This window comes from Schistocerca piceifrons, chromosome 8 (assembly GCF_021461385.2).
Source record: "Schistocerca piceifrons isolate TAMUIC-IGC-003096 chromosome 8, iqSchPice1.1, whole genome shotgun sequence".
Taxonomy (NCBI): Eukaryota; Metazoa; Arthropoda; class Insecta; order Orthoptera; family Acrididae; genus Schistocerca; species Schistocerca piceifrons.
Window position 1 is genome coordinate 207,020,801 of NC_060145.1, and position 22,381 is coordinate 207,043,181.

Genomic DNA, 22,381 nt, shown 5'->3' on the forward strand with positions numbered 1-22,381 from the left:
CATAACTGTAGTTATGTCTTAAATAAAACATATGATTTATAATGCAAATAATATGAATGGATAATTAGTGGAGCAAACATAAATGAATAACCACTAGAACAGTAGGTTAGTGATCATGTAGTAATCAATGTACAAAAGACATATAAAGTGAAGTACAGAAAAGAGATCAGACATGACAATTATTTTGTTACAGTGCTACAAGATGTGTTGTGATCGTTGTGTTTTTATTTTATGTAGCGTGATATCCGGATGTAACTGATCAACTGTGCTCAAGAGTCATTGAGACGGCAGTATGATGTCGAGGCGTCGCTGCTTAAACAACCCGATGGGGTGAGACGTTGTGGCTTCACTACGCAGACAACCCGATGGGGCGAGACATCGTGGCGTCGCTGCTTAAACCACCCAATGGGGTGAGACGTCGAGGCGTCACTGCTTAAACAACCTGATGGGGCAAGACGTCATGGCGTCGCTGCTCAGACAAACTGATGGGGCGAGACATCGAGGCGTCGTTGCTTAAACAACCCGATGGGACGAGATTATGTAGAATTGTTGTAGAGGGCTTCAGACAACATTAGAAAACCATGCCTAATTCAACCTGGAGCTAGTACCAGCATGAGAGTAAAGTCGTTCGCATGTTACAAGAAGAGGCGATGACCGAGTACTCATACAACAGTCATTCTGCAATTCAACCAGTTCACAAGCTATATGAAGAGGCGACTAGATATCAAGAACACCAGACGCTACAAAACTGACGAGGTGCATGATGAACAAGTAGTTTGCTTGATATAAGAAGAGGCGACGGCATAATGATCATGCAATAGTTACTGTTGTAACACTTGCTGGTGTGCAAACCATAAGAAGAGGCGGCCAGCCGTTACGAAAAAACAAAATAGACATGTCGTTCGCAAGTCATAAGAAGTGACGACGACTGGAGTATCATTGAAATCTGGTGTTGCAACAATTGCTGGTCCGCAAGCCATAAGAAGAGCGGAAGCCATAAGAAGAGGCGGCTGGCACGGAATAAACACAATTGGTAGTCGAGTCGCGTAATTATTGAAGAGGTGACTCGAAAATGACAAGAATAACATCGTGATTATACGGTCCCACTGTGCAACCGCACAGCTGGCTGCATGATGGCAGATATCCGAAGAAGACGAGATGACTTCGCGCAAGACTACAAGCAACTCTACAGAATTCAGAAAAGAAAATTGTACTGAAATGATTAAGAATTATCATAGACTGACTTATTCAGTAATTGTCATTACTAACATGAAATGATATTGTAATGTACTTTGTTTTGGAACAATTTGAAATTACTTAAGGATAGAGATTAACTGGAATATTTAAGACATGCTAACTTAATCAGTAAAAGAAAAATTAACTTTGTACAAATCCTGTAAAAAAGAACATTGCATCATATCCATTTTGTGCACTGTTGTGCTAAAATGAAAAAACCTATGAGGCTCGGTCCTCACAGTTCCCTAATCCCTCAAATACCTATTACCATTAACATGTCTCCAAATAAATAAGTTATAGGTGGGCAGTAAGAAACCGTTATAGTTTTGAGGTAAAATGCTGCTGCCTTTAAAGTGAATTCAAGCCATCAGCATTTGGGGGGCTTGTATAACAGATCTTTTATGTTGGGATAAATTTATTTTATTTTTTGTTAGATGATTTTGTTAAATAGCTGAATAAACTGTAATTAGGAATAATTTAATTAATCAGGGTATAGAAGATAAAGTCAAAGAGATGTTCATTGGGCAGACATTGTCATAATGTAACGTCATTGCGTTGTTCGGTTGTTAAAACAAGTCATTTGTGTTCCGTTCTGCTGTTCGATCATGCGCGTATCTGAAAGGAATTAGTTCGGGGACTAGAATAAACTTTCACATAATAGTTACAATTCAATGTTCCGACAAAAGGGGTTAACGTCAGTGTTAATTTGAATTGTGGGCGACAGGATTAGTTTTGACAGATACGTGAAAACGGACATAACGAAAGTTGTTCGCATATCATCCTTGAACGTGACTTTTTATTTAATTAATGATTGCAGGCTCATTAAAGCTGTTATCTCATGATTAGGATCAATCCCTCTTTCCTCCTAGATAGTGATCATTCATTAACATTTACGTCATAAGAAAAAGGATTATTAATAAAAATGATGTTAAATGACAATTACGTGTTATTCCGTTAGTGTGGAACCGACGTAATATCTCTGAAATGACATTGATACATAATTTGTGTTAAATACTGAACTGAGATAGGAAGTAAATTGAAATTAGAGAACATTTGATACTGAGACTATAGAAGCAGAAGCGCTTAAGGTTTCTCTTCTCTAAAATAGCAAAACAGGTACGAACTTTAACTCAATAGTCGACATTATGTATTGCAAAGACATTAGCATTTCATATTTATTTTGACAACTCGCTGTTAAACAAAGGAACGTTGAGTCTCTGTACGAGTATTAAAATTAAATCTAAAAACATAATTAATAACAGCAAACTCCGCTTTAACAAACTGTATTGCATGTCGTCATTGGGCAATAACTGCACAACCCTGGAGACTTGGGTGGTGAAATTAGAAGTCGGGCATATAAAACATAGTTAAAATTCCATTAAAGCTACAGTGGAGTCGGCACAACAGGACGTGGACAGTTATAGTGGCTCACTATTTATGTCAGGCAGGGTATGTATATGTATGTACATAGATCAGAGAATGTCTAACAATTATGTTGACATACACACAATTTTGACAAGTAATTGGGTCTGTGACAGCAGTACAAGAAAACAGAACTATACTCTGAATAGTGATTAAATATTAAAATATAACAACATATTGAAATAAGTTTACTGCAGTCTTTGAAAAAGTTGCAAAAATGAATGATGACCTACACAACTCGCTATTAGCCCACAAATGCAAGTTGCCATGATCAAAAAAGTACACAAACTGACCGCCCTGACTTACCATAGTTGGAGTCATGAATGGCGGTGGTCAAGTTTAGGATTGTTCTGTGCAACTACATAATGCATTCTTTGGCAGTCAATAACATTCAGTAGCATCCCGAGTGCTCTGCTCTGTATGTTGTAGCCAATGCCAGCATTAAACATGACTGCAGTGAGTTATTTAGTGAATTTTTATTCCATTGTTGTGAGTTGTCATTGCTGATGGCAGTGGTAGATAACAGATTCTACACAAGTACGCGAGAGATGTAATTTGCAGAATATACACTTTCTTCAACTGAAAAGCACATGTATGCATGTACTGCAACTGTTGCATGGAACCAGCAACAATGCAACCCTTGTCCGTGCCTTAACCTGCACAAACTGTCATCATCCATGATACGGACTTCAGTTTGTATTACTAGTCTCATTCCATTAATGTTGTATGTAACCTACATTTGCACAAGCACGGAGATTGCTTTAAATTGCCTGTCCCATGCTGTGTGGATTAAAAACTAGCCCAGCAACATTATGGTTGCTTACGAGTACTTCAACAACCCTGTGTCATTGCTCATCGACTATTGATTATTGGCACTGTACGAAACTCAAGAGACACAATGGTCTGCCATGTAGGTATTTCTGGGAGACCATTGGAAAAGGTTATTAAATCTAAATAACATTATACACTGATCAGCTATTAACATTATGACCACCTACCTAATAGCCAGCATGTCCACCTTTGGCACAAATAACAGTGGAAATGCATCATGGTGTACAAACAATGAGGCCTCAGTAAGTCACTGGAAGAAATTGACACCACATCGGCAAACACAGATCACCTCCTTTTTTTTTTTTTTTTTTTTTTTTTTTTTTTTTTTTTTTTTTTTCATCAGTCTACTGACTGGTTTGATGTGGCCCACCACGAATTCCTTTCCTGTGCTAACCTCTTCATCTCAGAGTAGCACTTGCAACCTATGTCCTCAATTATTTGCTTGATGTATTCTAATCTCTGTCTTCCTCTACAGTTTTTGCCCTCTACAGCTCCCTCTAGTACCATGGAAGTCATTCCCTCATGTCTTAACAGATGTCCTATCATCCTGTCCCTTCTCCTTATCAGTGTTTTCCACATATTCCTTTCCTCTCCAATTCTGCGTAGAACCTCCTCATTCCTTACCTTATCAGTCCACCTAATTTTCAACATTCGTCTATAGCACCACATCTCAAATGCTTCGATTCTCTTCTGTTCCGGTTTTCCCACAGTCCATGTTTCACTACCATACAATGCTGTGCTCCAGACGTACATCCTCAGAAATTTCTTCCTGAAATTAAGGCCGGTATTTGATATTAGTAGACTTCTCCTGGCCAGAAATGCCTTTTTTGCCATAGCAGTGTGCTTTTTATGTCCTCCTTGCTCCATCCGTCATTGGTTATTTTACTGCCTAGGTAGCAGAATTCCTTAACTGCATTGACTTCGTGACTATCAATCCTGATGTTAAGTTTCTCGCTGTTCTCATTTCTACTACTTCTCATTACCTTCGTCTTTTTCCGACTTACTCTCAAACCATACTGTGTACTCATTAGACTGTTCATTCCGTTCAGCAGATCATTTAATTCTTCTTCACTTTCACTCACCTAATACCCATAAATTCCATGGAGGGAAGTGATGAGCTCTGACACAACATTCAGTCACATCCCAGGTGTGTTCGACTGGGTTCAGGTCTGGCGAGCTGGGGGGCCAGTACATCAATTGGAACTTGCCACTACATTCCTTGAACCCCTCCATCACACACTAGTCTTGTGACATAGTGCATTATCTTGTTGAAAAATGCTTCTGCCATTGAGAAACATGATAGTCATGAAGTGTTGAACTGCTTGGCCATTATAGTGCCTTTCACGAACTCCACTGGATCCATGGATGGCCATTTGAATGATCCCCAGAGCATAATGAAGCTGGCACCAGCTTGTCTGCAGCCAACTGAATAGGTGTCAAGGAGCTGTTTGCCTGGAAGACAAAAGATTCACGCCCTCCCATCAGCATGGCGATGAAGGTATTGGGATTCATCAGACAATGCAATGCTCTGCCGCTGTGCCAACATCCAGAGCTGATAGTCACATGCCCATTTCAGTTGTCGTTGCCAAAGTCACAGTGTTAACATTGGCACATGCATGGGTTATTGACTGTGGTTGGCTGCCCAACCCTATGATCTCTGGACATTGTTTCACCTTGGTTTTATCATGTGCTGAAGACACTCACCACAGCACTCCTCGAACACCTGAGAAGTTGGGTAGTTTCCAAAATGCTTGTGCCAAGCCTCCAGGCCATTGCAATCTGTCCTTGGCCAAACTCAAGTGTGCACGCGTTTGTGTGTGTGTGTGTGTGTGTGTGTGTGTGTGATTAGCAGTCATTCCTCATCAGGTGACGCTGTTATTGCCTGGACAAGTTTATATTGATAGTAAGCAGGTGGTCATGATGTTCTGGCTAAACAGTGTATTATAATATTACTTTAAAATCTGAACAGGACCATTAGTCCAAATTATGCTGTATCATCCTTTGCCAATGGCCTTGTGATGGACCGTTTGCTAAGGCAGCGAGTTTTCTTTCTCAAGCCAACGTCTCCACAAACTAATGACTCTGCCACGTGACCGGACGCCCAGACACTGTGCTTACTGGCTACCGGTGGACAGAAAGTAGCTCGGGGTCTGGCGAGCCTAGCTTCACTCAGTCTGGCTCTTCTCTTTCTGGTGTCAGCATTGTTCCGGTTGTGCATTGGCAACACATTTGTGGTTCAGACATGCACCGTCGAGTTTGAAGTTTCACAAACACTTTGCCGTGTCCACATCAGCTACGGAACATGATTAGTCACAAAGTTCAAGTCACAAACAATCCAACCACCATTCACTTGGTGACAACATGAATACTGCTGTGCGATCTTCAATCCGGATCTTTCTGACAATACTTCCCAATGAGAGATGATTGCAGGCATGCACCTTTACTTAGCAAGGTAGAATTTACCAAGTGAGCTCCTGCAAGGGCAGTTAATCTGTGAGAGTCATTCATGTCCCTTTGGTGTAACAATTTGGTTTTTCATGAAAGTGTTGTTTTTATCCATTTGTAGAACAATCCTTTATGCAGCTCCTAGCATGCCACTCTCTACTACACTGTAATAGTTTTAGTAAATTAGGTAGGGAAATGATCCCATAACAATGGCCTGACAATAAAATCTGGCAGCTTCATTTTCAAATTTCACATGTCGTTGGCTGCCACATCCTGATAGGCAAACATTTCCATTCCTGTGCACATGTGCACCCCACCAACAGCTTTGTTAATGTACTCCTGCAGCTACTGTGCTTTGCATCACTTCCCTTGACCTGTGTTCCATGTGTTCATAGCCTGTGTAACCTAGCAACATGGCTTCCACCAATGGTACAACCGACACCTCACCACATGTGGCCACTGCCCCATCGCCTCACAACATCACCACCAAACTGGCCATATGCCTCGCGGAGCTGGAATGCTGGAACACCGAGCTGTGTGTGCAATTTGTGCTGATGCAACCACTGTTGGCCCAAATCCAGATGCCAGACTCCACACCAACACCCCCACCAGCCATTGTAAGTGCTGCTGCTGCCACTGCCGCCATCCAAAATGGCCCCAAAGCAATTGATGACCAATCATTCGCCTGCCTTCACCACTGCGTCTGCCTGTGCCACAGCCCACTTGCCACCCTTTAATCACAGAGTCCAGTGTCTGTGGTTTTCCTCTGTGGATGCCATGCTAACCAGCTGTGGCATCACCTTAAAGCTACCAAGTTAACTATGGTAATCAGTGAGTTCAAGCAGACATATGCGACAGAGATTCATGATGTCATCTTCTCACCCCTTTCACCAATCATCTTGTCACCCCTTCCACCAACAGCTTGACACACTCAGGTGTCACTTCGTTACACAACTCATGTTGTTCGAGATGCAGCACATCTGGGTCCTCTTTTTCCTTGAGCAGTATAGGGACTGGCAATGTTTGAAATTTATGCATCATCTCTGAAGCCTGACGGAGCCATACATGGTCTCTGATGGTTTCCCATATAACATCTGACTGGCTCACCTCCTCGCCCCGATACAGACCACGCCACCAGCCATGCAGACAGCTTGCAAGAGTTGCTGGCCTTCCTGCCTGCCACCACCACTGCATGCCCCACCCAGCACAGTCAAATGACCATTTTGCCACCCTCCCCACCACAAGCACAGCCCCGTTGCTCATAACATCACCAGCCGCTCCACTCTCTGCTGGCCTGCAGCACAGCCCCAGCAGCCAGGAGTATATGACATGTTCATCTGCCTCAGTGCTGAAATGACAATGCTGCAGGCAACCACAGCCCACCTCAATTTCGACCACCGCAATCTGCAGTGCACCAGCTGCTGACACAATGACAGCTGCCACCACTGCAGCTCCAGCCGGCCTGCTGACAGCTTTCATGATAAGGCTTGCCTTTGATAGTGCCGCGAGCATTTCAGCCCAGATGTTGTGAACGGCAGGGGACCCCGCTCTTGACACACAAATGTAAACAGCCACTAGGATTTGGCATACCCAGCTGCTCCTCAGTCTCCCAGTGCATGGTCATCTGTGATGCTCACTCCACCACACTTTTCCTGAGGGACACTAGCTCTGAGTTGTCTGTCTTTCTGAGGTGTCTTGTATGGGACCTTGGGCATGACCTTAGCCATCCTCCTAACAGAAGCAAATAGCTCTACCATCATCAACTATGACACACATTGCCACGTTCTAGACCTCAGCCTGTAACAGTACCCCCCTTGTGGACTTTAGTTGTCACTGACACCACCGTTCCCATTATCGCAGTGGACTTCATCGGCACTACCATCTGCTTCCTAACACTGCTGGCCAACACCTCACTGACAGTGATATGGGGAAATCAACGAAGTGCACCACCCGTTTTGATGTTGTTTTTTTTTTTTCTTAAAAAAAAAGACAGGGAGCATATTCCAGCCTACATGCTGACCTCCTAACACAATTTCCTGCACTCACACATCTGCTGAATGCACTTTGGGAGATCTGTCATTCAACTATCCACTATACTGACTTCACCCCAGACTACCTATCTTCTGCTAGCCATGGCCCCTAGCACCACACAAACTCAAGATTACCAAGGCCAACTTTAACTAGCTGCTTTCTGCTGGCATGCAGCATCCTTTGAAGGGCCTGTGGGCGTTTGCCCTTCACCTTGCCAATAAGGAAGATTGTCCCTGGTGGCCATGCAGAATTTACTCAAAACTAACCGCTTGCATGATCCCTCACTGGTACCCATTCTTACACCGCTACAACACACTGGCTTGGAGCTATAATTTTTGGCACAGTCGACTGCGCCACGGCTTTCACCTGGATTCTGGTTGCACCCACGGACATCCAGACAACTGCTATCATCACGTCCCTTGGTCTCTATGAGAACACTTTCATACCTTCAGCCCCCCTAATGCTGCCCAAACATGGTAGCGTTTCATGGACAGCATCTTACAAAGCTTGCCATGCTGTTTTGCCTTTTGGACAATGTACTTGTTTTTCTCTGCATCATCTGAGGAACACCATGAGCATCACTGCAACATTTTTGACCCCCTCCAGGATGCTGGCATCATTGTCAACAGAGCGAAGTGTGTTCTCAGTGCCAGTGAGGTGGTATTTCTACCTGCCACCAGTACACATCGCCTACCTGACAAGGTGCAAGCTACCCTCAAATTCCCGTGTCCAGAGATATTCCAAGACCTCCATCATTTCCTCTGTATGTTAAACTACTTCCAACACCCCAACTGCCGTTGTGGTGATGGCAGCTAGATTGCTAGCAGCACTGTTCTGCAGCAATACACCAGCAACACCTGGCAGTCACTTGCTTACTTCTCCAGCAAGCCTTCTGCCACACAATGACACTGGAGCACATATGGTAGAGATCTCCTTACCATCTACAAGGGAATTAAATACTTTTGACCACTGGTGGAGGCCCATCACTTCACAGTTGTTACCAACCACAAGCCCATCATGTTTGCCCTTGCAAAAGGCTGTGACCAGTGCTCCTCACGTCCATTCCGGCAGCTGTCATTCACCTCTGAATTTACAACTGATATACATCACATCACCTGGAATTGACAATGTTGTCACCAACTGCCTCAGCCCTACATGTGCTGTTGCCTCTTCCCTGGGCTATGATGCACCCCAGATCATGACCTGGAACTCTCCTGCCTAAGTCTGGGTCTTGCTTCTGGACTCCGCCTCCAACCAAAATTTACACATGGCTCAAACAGCAGTATCTCCTGCAATGTATCCACTGGCTCACCACACCCATTCCTCCCCACTGCACACCCATTCCTCCCCCCTGCATTCCATAAATGCCACATTCGACTGGTTGCACAACCTGACACACACCACCATGCATGCAACTGTTGCTCTTGTAATACAGTGCTTCATGTGGCCATGTATTCAAGGGAACTGCAGGACTTGGGCCTGCACCTGCCTTGTCTATCAGCACACCAAGGTCTGCAGCCACATACACACCCTTGAAGCCACTTTCCCAAATGTGTGGTATCACTTCACCCACATTCAAGTGGACATCATCAGCCTTCTATCACCATCTGATGACTGCCACTATCTCCTCACCATGGTGGACAGATATACAGGCTGGCCTGTGGCAATGCTGATACTAGACTTATCTACCACCATGGTAGCTGATGCTTTTGACTCCAAGTGGACTGTCCATTTCGCCTACCCACACCACATCATAACTGACCATGGGTACCAATTTACATCACCCCTTTTCCAGGCACTGATACACCTCTGTAGCACTGACCTGCACCTGACGTCAAGCTTCTACCTTGCCACCAACAGCAAGGTGGAACAGCTCCTCCAGACTTGCCCACAAATGACAGCCTGCCTGAATTCAAGCCAGCTTCCAGGACTGCATGACCCACCTGTGACCCACCCCAACCCAGTGCCATGGCGAACACAGGATATTCATCCACATCAATCTCACCTCATGCACACTCATTATGGTGCGCATCAATGCTCACTAGTTCCTGCTTTATTCACACCAAGCCCTGAAGTGGGATTCCAATATGTTTACCCTGCATCTCCATGTCATCTCTACCAGCATTCATTCAATCTATAGGCTGAACCCCGCCTATATACTGCCCGATCTAAAACTTACCAGCTCACCCACCATGTTTGTCAACATCCGACTGGCGAATACTGATGCCAGCACTGCTGTCAATGCCAGCCCCCCATGATGGCACTAATGGCATTGACACCACTGACACCAATGTCACTACCACCAATATCGAACCAAGAACCTCCACCAACAATGGCCCCAAGACACCTGCCTACCACCTCATATCCAGGGCACCACAGAAAACCCATTTGCTACGCCAGTGCTGCCTCTGACCCACTGGGCGTCAACACACAGGTGCCATCGTCACCAACACCCAGGACACTCACGCGGCTGGCCATCCATCTCCCCCAACAGCCTATGCCTTACACAACTAACACCACCAGCAGCCGGCTGCACCCCCCAACACCGCATTGATGCCCCTATCTCTCCCATAGTGGCCCTGCACTACTGATAATAAGTGTCCGCCAACAGCAAAATGTATCAAAGCCTTTAGGATGAAGACTATGCTATACTTCATAAAGTCTAACTGCTTTGGATGAGTGTGAGGTCACACACAGCACTCGGATGTTTGGCACTCACCTCTGGCACATGACTGGTACTGGCAGCATTGATGCAAGCACCCGCAGCCTCCCACTAGAAACATGTGATCCCTCCAGGCACTGAGCTCACATATATCTGCAACATCATCTTCCATGAGGAACAGTCTTGTGTGATATTCAGGTTGTTGACTTCAGTGATCTTCCACAAATCTTTGTCCCATTGGTTTAGCAGTCTTCCTTGTGGTCTGTGTCCATCTCTTGGACCCCATTCCAGCACCGACTGTGTTCAATGGTCACCATTTCTTCTGGCAACAGGGTTGGTCGATTGCCATATCATAGTGGCTTTTATCTCCAGGCTGCCCCCATTTAGTAACTGATTTGATGTATTTTGTCAGAATTTTCATCTTTCATCATAAATACTAACATAGAACTTCCCATTCCTCGCTGCACAGTTCTAAGTTTCCTTCTTGTGTACTCATGAACTGTCCAGGTCCCACAGTCGTAAGTCAAGAATCCAATAAAAGCTATTTTTTTTTCTGTCACTGGCATTTTTGTCCTGAATACAGTTGGATATCTTCCATATGCTCACCAGTCTTGCTTGGTGCATCAGAAGTTTTTGATATTAGGTCTTCCAGCATACTTCCAAGCTAGCCAAGATAGATGTATTCTCTAACAATATCCAGCACTGTATTTTTGAGTTGTGCATTTCTACCATGCTCCATTTTTTAAGATATCACTATAACGTGCAACAGACAGACCAAAATATGCTACTGTTAGACATCTTTACAAGGAAGGCAATAAGTCAGAAATTAATAATTACTGACCAGCCTCAGTACTTACCTTCTCCTGGAAAGTACTGGAAAGGATTATGTACGTTAAGAAATATAAAACACTTCTCTCAAAACAGTGTGTCTCAATTTCAATTTAAAAGGGCTCTCTCCAAAGAACAAGTTATTTTTTGTTCGCAAATCAGCTTACACAAAATTTAAATGACAAAATACTGCCATCTAGCATTTTCTGTGGCATGTCAAAAGCATCTGACTGTGTAGTTTGTGGTGTTACATTTTAGTCCAGTATATTAATGTGTAATCATACGTCTACATAGCGGTTAGTGCAGTGGTTAGCACACTGGACTCGCATTCAGGAGGACAATGTTGAAACTCACAACCGGCCATCCTGATTCAGGTTTCCAAGGTTTCCCTACATTACTTAAAGCAAAATTTGGGACGGTTCCTTTGAAAGGACACAGCCACTTTCCTCCTAAATCCTTCCCTAATCTGAACTTGTGCTCTGTCTCTAATGATCTCATTGTTGACCGGATGTTGAATACTAATCTCCTCCTCCTCCTCCTCCTCCTCTTCCCCTGTCTACCTAGCCAATGAATAACACTTGTGTACTGTAAACAATATAGTGATTTAGTACTTATGACAGTGTTTGGAGGTTTTGCTATGTATTTTTGCATGTAATGAGTGTATAGAGGGATGCCATGTTTTTGAAGTGGAGCAGTGAATGCAGTAACCCCACAAGATGAAGTACCTGTGTGGGCCTTTGTACACACTCCATGAATAATAATCTCAAGTTGTTGCAACACAGTAAGCCCCCAGTAACAATACTGCAAGAGATCCATGCAGAAGCAGAAGAAACTTGTACAAGATTCAGTCATGTAATGAGCTGTCAAACTGACACATACACTCTTATATGATGTTCCCTATGTTGTAAAGTTGTTTGTAGAAGATGTAGTAATATTTCATGGAACAATACACAGACAGTGTTACAGAAGAAATTCTTCTTATTCATTTACAGGAGTTCCACATATGTTGAGGAACTTCAGTTCCATCATTAAACACAACTGCACCAACTACTACGATCATAACATAAATACACTTAAGGTGCAGAAATCAATAACTATTAGTCATTACATTTGAAACTGAGAATAAAGATACACACTATTCTTTTACAGCAGCTCATATAGTATGATATCAGAGATCTTGCTGGTAATGGGTTTTGACCCTTTCTAATTAAAGGTACAGTGTGTTGCATTCATGAACTCTGGGAGTGTACATAATGAAACAGCACGTACAGAATGGGAATTAAACACTACAGGTGAGCCATAATGATTCATACTGGGTCCACTCCTGTTATTATTCATACAAATGATCTTTCATCACATATTAAAGATGCAGAAATAGCTCTCACTGGTGATGGTGCAAGTATTATAACCAAGCCTTATGGAGTACCTTCAGCAATTGGAAATGTAATTCAAAATTACACAGTGTCTGATTACACCAATAGAAATAATGCATTAGGGCAAGTCAGACAAAATATTCTAAATTCTTTTGTGCTTATTTTGATAACAACCTGAAATGGAAGCCACATGTCACAGGTCTCCTTAAACATCTACACTCTGCAACATTTTTGGATGTGATCATATTTTGGAGGTGAAAATGTCAAAATGTGACTTAAACTTTCTACTTTCATTTACTAATGTATACTGGCATCATATGCTGGGGTGATTAATCACTAAGGCGAAAAGTATTTGTTGTATAGGAGTGTGTAACAATCATAACATGAGTATTCACTCTGTACTCTCTTGCACACATCTAATTAAACAATTTGGCATACTGACAACAGCTTCTCAGTGCATTTACACCCTTGTGAAGTGTGTTGTCAACAATCAGTCCAACACTGTTTGAATGTGTACAGTACACCTTGTCATTGTGTATCTATGGTTGCCTCATACACAAGAAGAGTCATGTGTGTATATTCATGCCTTTTTTCCCAATATGTGTGCATGTGAGATTCCATTCACATCAAGAAAGAAGCAGCTATTGCATTGTCACCTGACAAGATCAATTTATTTAACCTTACTCATAAATAAAACTATTTTTTACCCATTGTAGTACTGTGTTATATACTATTATGAGAATAAATACAATTATTTACAGTATTGCTACTTTTATTACATTTCTCTTAAAAAAAGTTCCTGCCTGTCAATCACAATGGCTGGTTATCACTTCTACAAATTTTGAAATTCTTTCTGGTTTTGTTTTTAGAATATTTAATGCAAAGGAAAATTTTGATGTGCACAGATATGTACCATCAAAGGCTATAATGAAATCCATGAAAGAGTAACTTTAAGTGGTACATATACACTGCAGTTTGTGCTGGCATGTCACTGCACCCCTGAGTGTAACTGCTGTTCATAACTACAGCTTCAGGTTTAATGTTTCCCTTGGGGATTGTCTAGTGGATAGTGGGTTTGTTTATCAGCTCCAGATGTGCTGGTGATGCGTGCCAAAGAGGCTGCTACTTAGACATGACCTCTAAAGACAGGCTGAAGACCACCTAACATTTCATTAAACATAATCATAATGATGAAGACTGAAACTGTAGGGTGGCTCTGAAATGAGTGTTCATTTTGTTGTTGCTCCGGTGAATTCGAATCACTGGCAAAGCTGGACACATTAAGATCTGAAACTTGTGAACCACAAGGGGAGCAGTTTCTGGAGTATATGGATCTGCAGCACACATGGACTGGCTGATGAAGACATATTAGTTGGGAATGTAAAGATGCTAGACATTAAATCCTGGGTTTCAGATCCCACATACCATTCAAAAATTACCGTATCACTGCACATTTCTTATAGAGAGAGTTTGGAAACACAGGCAGCTAAGTTTCTAATCTTTTCAGAAATGTGTACTCCAAACCTAACACTTAATAAAGTCTTCTTTTTATGAAACTTGCCTCAGACATGGATGAATACAATGGGAGGCAAAAAGTGCAAAGGAAAAATTGCCTACAAATTGGAAATTTTAATTTTGGATGTTGGAATGTTCACAGTTTGTATAGACCAGAAACCATCCTGGCTAAGGTCTCAGAAATTAAGCAATATAAACTGGACTTGGTGGCAGTATACGAGACAAGATGGACAGGTGAGGGTGCTCATAAAGAAGATGGACATGTACTATTTTATGGTGGGTGTGTAGGTAAACATAAACTTGGCACTGGGTTTGTGATGCATGACAAAGTATCAAGTTTGGTTAAAGAATTCAAGGTTGTTAATGAAAGAACTTGTGAAATCATTCATGTGAACTACAATCTACAAGCTGCAGCCAATGTACTGCTTTCTACATGGGCATGACAACTAACAAGCTGTCTATCTACATGAACAGCCACCAACAAACTGTGGCCTAAAGAGAACATGCTGCCCAATACAATATGCTTCTCTTCAATGAATGCTTCACAGCCTGTGCCATCTAGATCCTTCCTACCAACACCAGCTTTTCTGAACTACCCAGGTGTGAACTCTTCCCACAATGTATCCTTAATTCCCATAACCCCCCTGTCCTCAAGCTGTGCTAATCCCTGTCCTCCACTTACCTATCCCCTTCTCTGCTCCCACTCCAGCACAACACAGCCTTCTATCCTATCAATCAGTTCTTTTCCCCTTATCTACTTCTCTCCTCTCTTGCTCACCTCAAACCTCCTGACTGCAACTAGCAGTTCCTACCCTGTCCCCATCAGTCCATGCAAGGTCCCACAAGCAGCACCACGCCTTCCCCCAACTCCACCCTGCTATCCACCATTCTCTGCCCCATGTCTTCTCCTTACCGCCCAACCAGATTGTTGCTCCCATTTGGCTCAGTTATGACTCAGTCAAGTTTCAGCAGCCAGAGACAGTGGTCCTGTGTGTGAGTTGTGCTTGTGTGAATTTGTGTTCTTTCTCTATTTCAAAAGAGGGCCTTTTGCCCAAAAGCTAAAAGGTATTCATCATATCTGTCTGTGGCTCATCATCCCCTCTACATGGTGACTAGCAATGTATCCTTTTCATAATATAGTTGTTATTCCATCCTAGACTTTCCTTAGCATTAAAATTACTTACATCATCATATATAGTTCTGTCCTACCGTAACTATTTGCAACACAAAATGAACAAATTATTAATACATACTGCGATCACGAGCTGCATGTTTCTGAGCCAGTGCATCAAGACGGGAATTCACATCTTCCACAGTAAATTTCTTTCCTTCTCCGCAATGGTTTTTCAGAACAAAGTATGCCACTTCCGCAAAATCTCCTGCCTGATTCACGCCAGCTTTTGGAGATCTGCAGGAAATGTAAATGTAAGCAAGGTTAAAATAGTTTCTGAAAACAGCAGCCATAAATTAATTGTTACAGACAACAATCAAAAAGTAAAGTAATCAACAACTAGAAATTTGACGGAACTCAAGGCTACGTTAACAAAGTAGTATTTTTATTTATTTATTTCTCACATATTCACAAACACTGGTTTTTATGTAAACAAAATGTATAACATAGGCCAACAAAAAATGTTTTTGAAAAATGTTTTTTTTTAACTTTGATAGCTGATCTTTATAGATTTTTATGAGCTGAATCCAAATCTAGCCTTAGTTTTTTTTGTATCACCCACAGTTTTCAAGCAATATGCTTTTTATTATATAGTATAAAAATCCTGTGCTATAGGGTAAATGGGGAAATTAATGAAATGCTTTGTTACAACATAAACATGGTTTGTATTTACAGTAAGCTACTTAAAACAATGATATGTGTTAATGGAGGTTTCACTTGTCAGTTGGAATTGGTTTGTAGTTTCTTTCTCTTTTTTCATTAAAGCTTCTTGTGCAGCTTTTTCTACAATGAGTCACTTGCTGAACTTCTCGGTGAAGTGACCAACGGTAGTCCCGCATCATGTTGGTGTTCCAGCGGCCTTGGTAGTGTTTTTCCATCACTTTAATGTCCTAGTGAAAATGCTCTTCTTGCTCCTCACTAACATCTTCCATATTGTCCGGGAAGTAATCAAGGTGACTGTTCAAAAAGTGAACGTCCAGGCTCATTAAACATCCTAAAGTTTCAAGATTTTAAACATGGCTGCAGCAGCAACTGTTAAAATTCTTCACAATAAAGGATGGCAGCCAAAAACAGTTGCAGGATAGAATTTTTTTATTAAAATTCTTGACCAAGGTTTCGGTACATATAAATATACCTTCATCAGAAGTAAAACTTCTAAAACTTCTAAAATTACATCATGCACTGGAGAATAATAAAACAATTACGCCTTTTGGCATAATTGTTTTATTATTCTCCAGTGCATGATGTAATTTTAGAAGTTTTACTTCTGATGAAGGTATATTTATATGTACCGAAACCTTGGTCAAGAATTTTAATAAAAAAATTCTATCCTGCAACTGTTTTTGGCTGCCATCCTTTATTGATCCTAAAGTTTTAAACTTCTTTAACATTGTAGCTATAATAGAAACATATTCTGGATCTTTTTCATGTCCTAAGAACTTTGTAATGACTTGCTTGAATGATACCCATGCTTCTTTCTCATTTAAAGTCATTGCGGATTCAAAGTTAACATCAAACATCAATTTTCTAATGTCAGGTCCACCAAAGATACCTTCTTTTAGTTTAGCTTCTGAAAGGTGTGGAAACTTTTGGCAGAAATATTAAGACATGGTCCATCTTTAGGCAAAGCCTTTACAAACTTTTTCATTAGGCCTAACTTTATATGTAGAGGTGGTAGGAGAACGTTTTTTGGATCTACAAGGTTTTTGCATAGAAAGTTCTTCTCACCAGGTTTTAAAGACTACCTCACAGGCCAGTTCTTTCTGCACCAGTGTTGATCCCTAACCATACTGTCCCATTCACATAAGAAACATGGAAATTTGGTAAAGCCACCTTGCTGACCAAGGAGCATGGATGTTACTTTTAGATCGCCACATATCATCCAACCATGAGCAGAATAGCCTATTTTATTTAGCACTATTTCTAGGTTTTCATAGCTTTCTTTCATATGTACAGAATGTCTTACAGGTGTAGATGCATACATGTTACAATTGTGTAATAAAACAGCCTTTAAACTAGTTTTGGATGAATTAATAAACAGCCTCCAGTCTTCCTTTTTGTATTCAATACCAAACTCATTCATCAGACCAGGAATGTCTGAGCAGTAAACTAAATCATCATCTTGTTGAAAAAACTTGGAAAATTGCTGCTCTCTCTTTCTATACATGCATATGCCAGTTCCAACTGCCAGTAAGTTCTTTTCTTTTAATCTAGAGCTAAGCAATTCAGCTTTTTCTTTCATTAAGCCCCCATCCCTAACCAAATCGTTATGCTTGGTCTGAGTAAACAATTTGGGCTCTAGACTTTTCTGTATTACAATGGAATTCATCATCATCTGGTTCATCTAAATCAGACTGTACAGCACAAAATACTTCTGTTGGAATAGAATTTAAATCATCTGGTGGTTCAGGAACCGGCAAATCTACACCATTCCCTACTGGTCAGATGGCAGACGGAAGTTAGGGTAGCTTATTACCTTCTTGTTTTTCGAATTATGACCAGTAATATCAACACTGCAAAATTAGCAATTATCGGAATGATTTCTTGGCTCCCTCTATATCATAGGAGCAGCAAATCCAAATGCTTTTTTCTCCTTTTTGGGCTATTTTCTCAGCTCTTCAACACACACATAACATGCCTTATGTGGTGCCAAAGATTTATCTTGATCACCAAGTTTAGATCCAAAATATGATAGATAAACCTTTTTCACAAAGTCTGTAATATGTCTTTGGTGTTTTTTAATCACAAATTCACCACAAATATAACAAAAACTGTCAGCAGAGGTTTTACAACCATGCTCAGACATTGTACTGAGCAAACGTACAGGAAACAGGAAAGTGAGGTTAAGTTGATTGTAAACAAAACACCATCTGTTAACACAAAAATAGAATCAACCTTTTTTTGCCAGCAAATGTTTTTCAGCAGTGTTACCAACATCATCTACATTCATTACACCTCCTTTTTAAATTATTTTAACTATATAAAAGCTGTTAAATTCTTTAAAAAATCGAATAAATTTAACTGTAAAATGTGAAAAAATGGCGGGTGAAACAGTTTTTTAAGAATCATATTTGGATTTCCCACCCTAAAAAACATAAGAATAAGGTATTTTCAGCAAAAAAGTTTTTCCGTCGTTGGCCTGTGTAATTACTGCCCCTGTAAGTGTAATTTACTGTCACAAATCCATGTTTTTTTAACTTTTAAGGTATCTTTCTGAAAAAACAATTTTTATCATCAGCAAAAGATACAACATAACATACAATACTGGTCTACTGCTGTGAAAAGCATCTGCAGTCTTCATTCACACCAAATATATACTGAGGTGATGAAAGTCTTGGGATAGCAATATGCACATATACAGATGACAGCAGTATTGTATACATAAGGTATAAGAGGGCAGGGCATTGTCAGAGCTCTCATCTATACTCATGTGATTCATGGAAAAGTTGAGCTACATGCATGGCACATTTCATTTCATTTCAAAAACCTTTAAGAAATTCAATATTCTGAGACCCACAGTGTCAAGGATGCACTGACAATATCAAATTTCAGACATTACCTCTCACTATGGACAATGCAGTCACTTAGTGACTGAGAGCAGTGGTGTTTGTGTAGAGTTGTCAGTGCCAAAAGACAAGCAACACTGTGTGAAAAAACCACAGAAATCAATGTGGGACATATGACTAACGTATCTGTTATGACAGTACTGTCAAATCTGGCGCTAGCGCACTATGCCAGCAGATGACCAATGTGAGAGCCTTTGTTAACGGCATGACATCGCCTGCAATGAATTTTCTAGGTTTGTGACCATATTGGTTTGAGCCTAGATGACTGGAAAACTGTGGCCTGGTCAGATGATTCTCCAAATTCAGTTGGTAAGAGCTGATGATAGGGTTTGAGTGTGGTGCAGACCTCAGGCAGACCTCATGAAGTCCTGGACCCAAGTTATCAACAAGGCACTGTGCAAATTGGTGGTTGCTCCACAATGGTGGGGGCTGTATTTAGATGGACATGACTGGGTCCTCACGTCCAACTCAACCGATTGTTGACTGGAAATATTTATGTCTGGCTACCTGAAGACCATTTGCAGTCATTCACGGACTTCATGTTCCCAAACATGTCACTGGGCCACAATTGCTCACAACTGATTTGAAGAGCTTTCTGGACAATTCGAGTGAATCATTTGGCCACCCACATCACCCGACATGCACTCCATTGAACATTTATGGGACATTATTGAGATGTCAGTTCATGCACAAAATCCTGCACCGGCAATAATTCCACAATTATGGACAGTTATAGAGGCTACATGGCTCAATATTTCCACAGGGGACTTCCAATGACTTGCTCAGTCTATGCCATGTCAAGTTGCTGCACTACAACAAGCTAAAGGAGGTCTGACATGATATTAGAAGATACTCCATGACTTTTGTCACTTCAGTGTCTAACTAAATAATGCTCCACTTCAAGATGATGCTGTGAAACACTGAAATGCGTACTGCCAAAATAAATAAATGGGTGATGCAAAAAATAGTTTTATTTGTATTTATTTGTAAACATAATGTATTACAGTTGGGCACTTACAATAAAAATATGTAGTAGTTTAAAGTTTACACTATACAAAGCATTCTGGATTAATACAGATTTCAAGTTTCAGATAACATGAGACAGAATTATGCACACAAATTGATTATGAGATATTATTTGGTAGTATATCAAAAAATAAAGGTGTGAGAGTAGAATTTCATCAAATGTTTCAAGCAAAGTGCATTCTCTTTGGTTGACAGAGTGACCGCTTTTCAATGAGTCTCTGGTAATATTCACACTTACTCATGTTCTGTGGATGCATCATCTCTGCAACCCAGAGTTTGTATATTTATTGTGGTTAACTTACCCACAAAGGGATAACTGCTTTTCTATTTGATTTTATCTCTTAAATTTTAGTATCCCAGCAGGAGATGTTGAGATGGATGCAGATGAGATGCTGAAGAAAAAATAAATGGCTTGCAGCTATAGCTTCAATCATAAATGTTAATACAAAATGGAATGTAAAATATCGATTTAAAGTTGCATCACAGCAGAGAAGTGAAGAGCACTGTCATGAGGGTGCACCATGAAGCATGGTACAGACAGACAGACAGACAGACAGAGCCACTGACACTGGTGTATACTTGCTGGCGGCAAAAGATCTGTCTCTGCATGGTGTTCACATTCCCATGTTGAGATTTGTTCCCTCTTCCCAGGTCCAGTTCCCCGGCTAGTAGTCAAGTCACTGTCAGCTAGAACAGTTATATTTTGTTCTGACAGTGATGGTGTTGTGGCATTATCAGCCTGTGATGACATATGATATTCTTGTGTGTGTGATCCTTTTCTTTTTTCATAGTGTTAAATTGTGGCCATCGTGGACCTGGCATTTTTGCAATTCTGGCAGGAGCAGCTGCACCTTCAGGAGTAGCAACAAAGTTAGAGCACGAGCAGATATAGGAACTGCTCCAACAGACCATGGAATCGCTCTGCACTCATACTGTGGTGGTGGGTCAGGCACCAGCAGGTAAGCCCCGAACCACCCCGCCCCCCCCCTCCCCCCGCCCGCCAATCCCCCCTCCTGCAATGCTGCTTGCTGGCTTTGATGAGTCTACAGGAAGGTGGGAGAATTACCTGCAACAGTTTTTGCTGCACTGTTTGTCAGCTTATCAACAGGTTTTTGATTGTCAACCACATGTTATGGCAGCACGGTTATAGTTTAACCACCACTACAAGTTCCCTGGGCAGTTTTATGCAGTGTGGATCACCAACCAGCAAGATTCTTCATGTAACTGCGAATGTCCCCAATGTGCTACCTTGTATGTGGACTCACTAATTAGGGACACAATTGTCTGGTTAACACCCACCCCTGAGGTCCAATCTAGAGCAATGTCTTTGTCTGACCCCTTTTTAGCTGAAGCTGCTAAGATTATAGAATAACATGAGATCGTGGCAACAGCAAAAGATGTATGGTCTGACAATTAGCAGATGGTGAACCTATATGAGCATGGTAATCAGACCTCAAAGCCCTGTGGGTTGGGCCTAGTAGCCTTGCATTCTGCTGAACTGCTGTGTGTTGGCACTATAGATGATTCATGTGTTGAGTCATCATGGTGCTGTCTGTCTTTGCCCACCTAGGACTTGGCAGATATGAGTCAGTTGCCATTTGCATTGTTTACCACATTCTCAGCGTTGCTACCCCTCCACATTTGTTTCCGCACAGTGGGCAAGCCAGCAGTCTTGTCCTGGTTGTCATTTGGTGCACATTCAACCAGACTGCCCACATGCAGATATATGCCGTGGGGTATGCCACATAATAGGCCATTTGGCAACAATTTGTAACAGCTGGCGAGCCACGGGACCATCACTGGTGGCTCCAGAGATTTCCCTGGACTCAAAAGACTGTCTCCAATGCCCCACAAGCATTACCCTAGTGTATTCTGTTAATGCTGGTAGAGGAAGGCCAACCAACTGAGTTTCATGCAGCCATGAAAGCAACAATCAGTCTCATTAGGTTGGATACCTACAGGCTCCAAGAGTGCACACATTCTGCTTTTAACATGCCCATGCTTGTCTGTTAGTCAGGCACGCAATCTGCTGGCATGTTAGCAGCAGTAGAGGCAGGCTGCTTTAGTCCCACCCGTGTCAAGCTTTGCCTAACCCAAGCAGACTATGGGAGTCTTGCTTGGTTACACATTTTCCTGCTGTGCTACATTATGTAGCAGTTCATTCTGTATGCTTTTATTGCAGTGTTTGGGTAGGGTTCAGAAGTTATGAAAATATCCAAGTGTCACAGAGCGAAGCTCCATGAAATATGCATCCATTCTGGGTCACTGCGTGCCA

The 22,381-nt window shown here is 41.7% G+C and overlaps 1 protein-coding gene across 6 annotated transcripts in view; it reads right to left on the bottom strand.

Moving 5' to 3' along the window:
- Nucleotides 1-22,381, bottom strand: part of LOC124711403 (DNA ligase 4) — a 296,581-nt gene that overhangs the window by 184,125 nt on the left and 90,075 nt on the right. For all 6 annotated transcript variants that reach the window (XM_047241458.1, XM_047241460.1, XM_047241461.1 and 3 more), the window contains exon 4: nucleotides 15,597-15,751. In XM_047241458.1, the coding sequence (XP_047097414.1) occupies nucleotides 15,597-15,751 (155 nt within the window). The remainder of the gene's footprint in view (nucleotides 1-15,596; nucleotides 15,752-22,381) is intronic.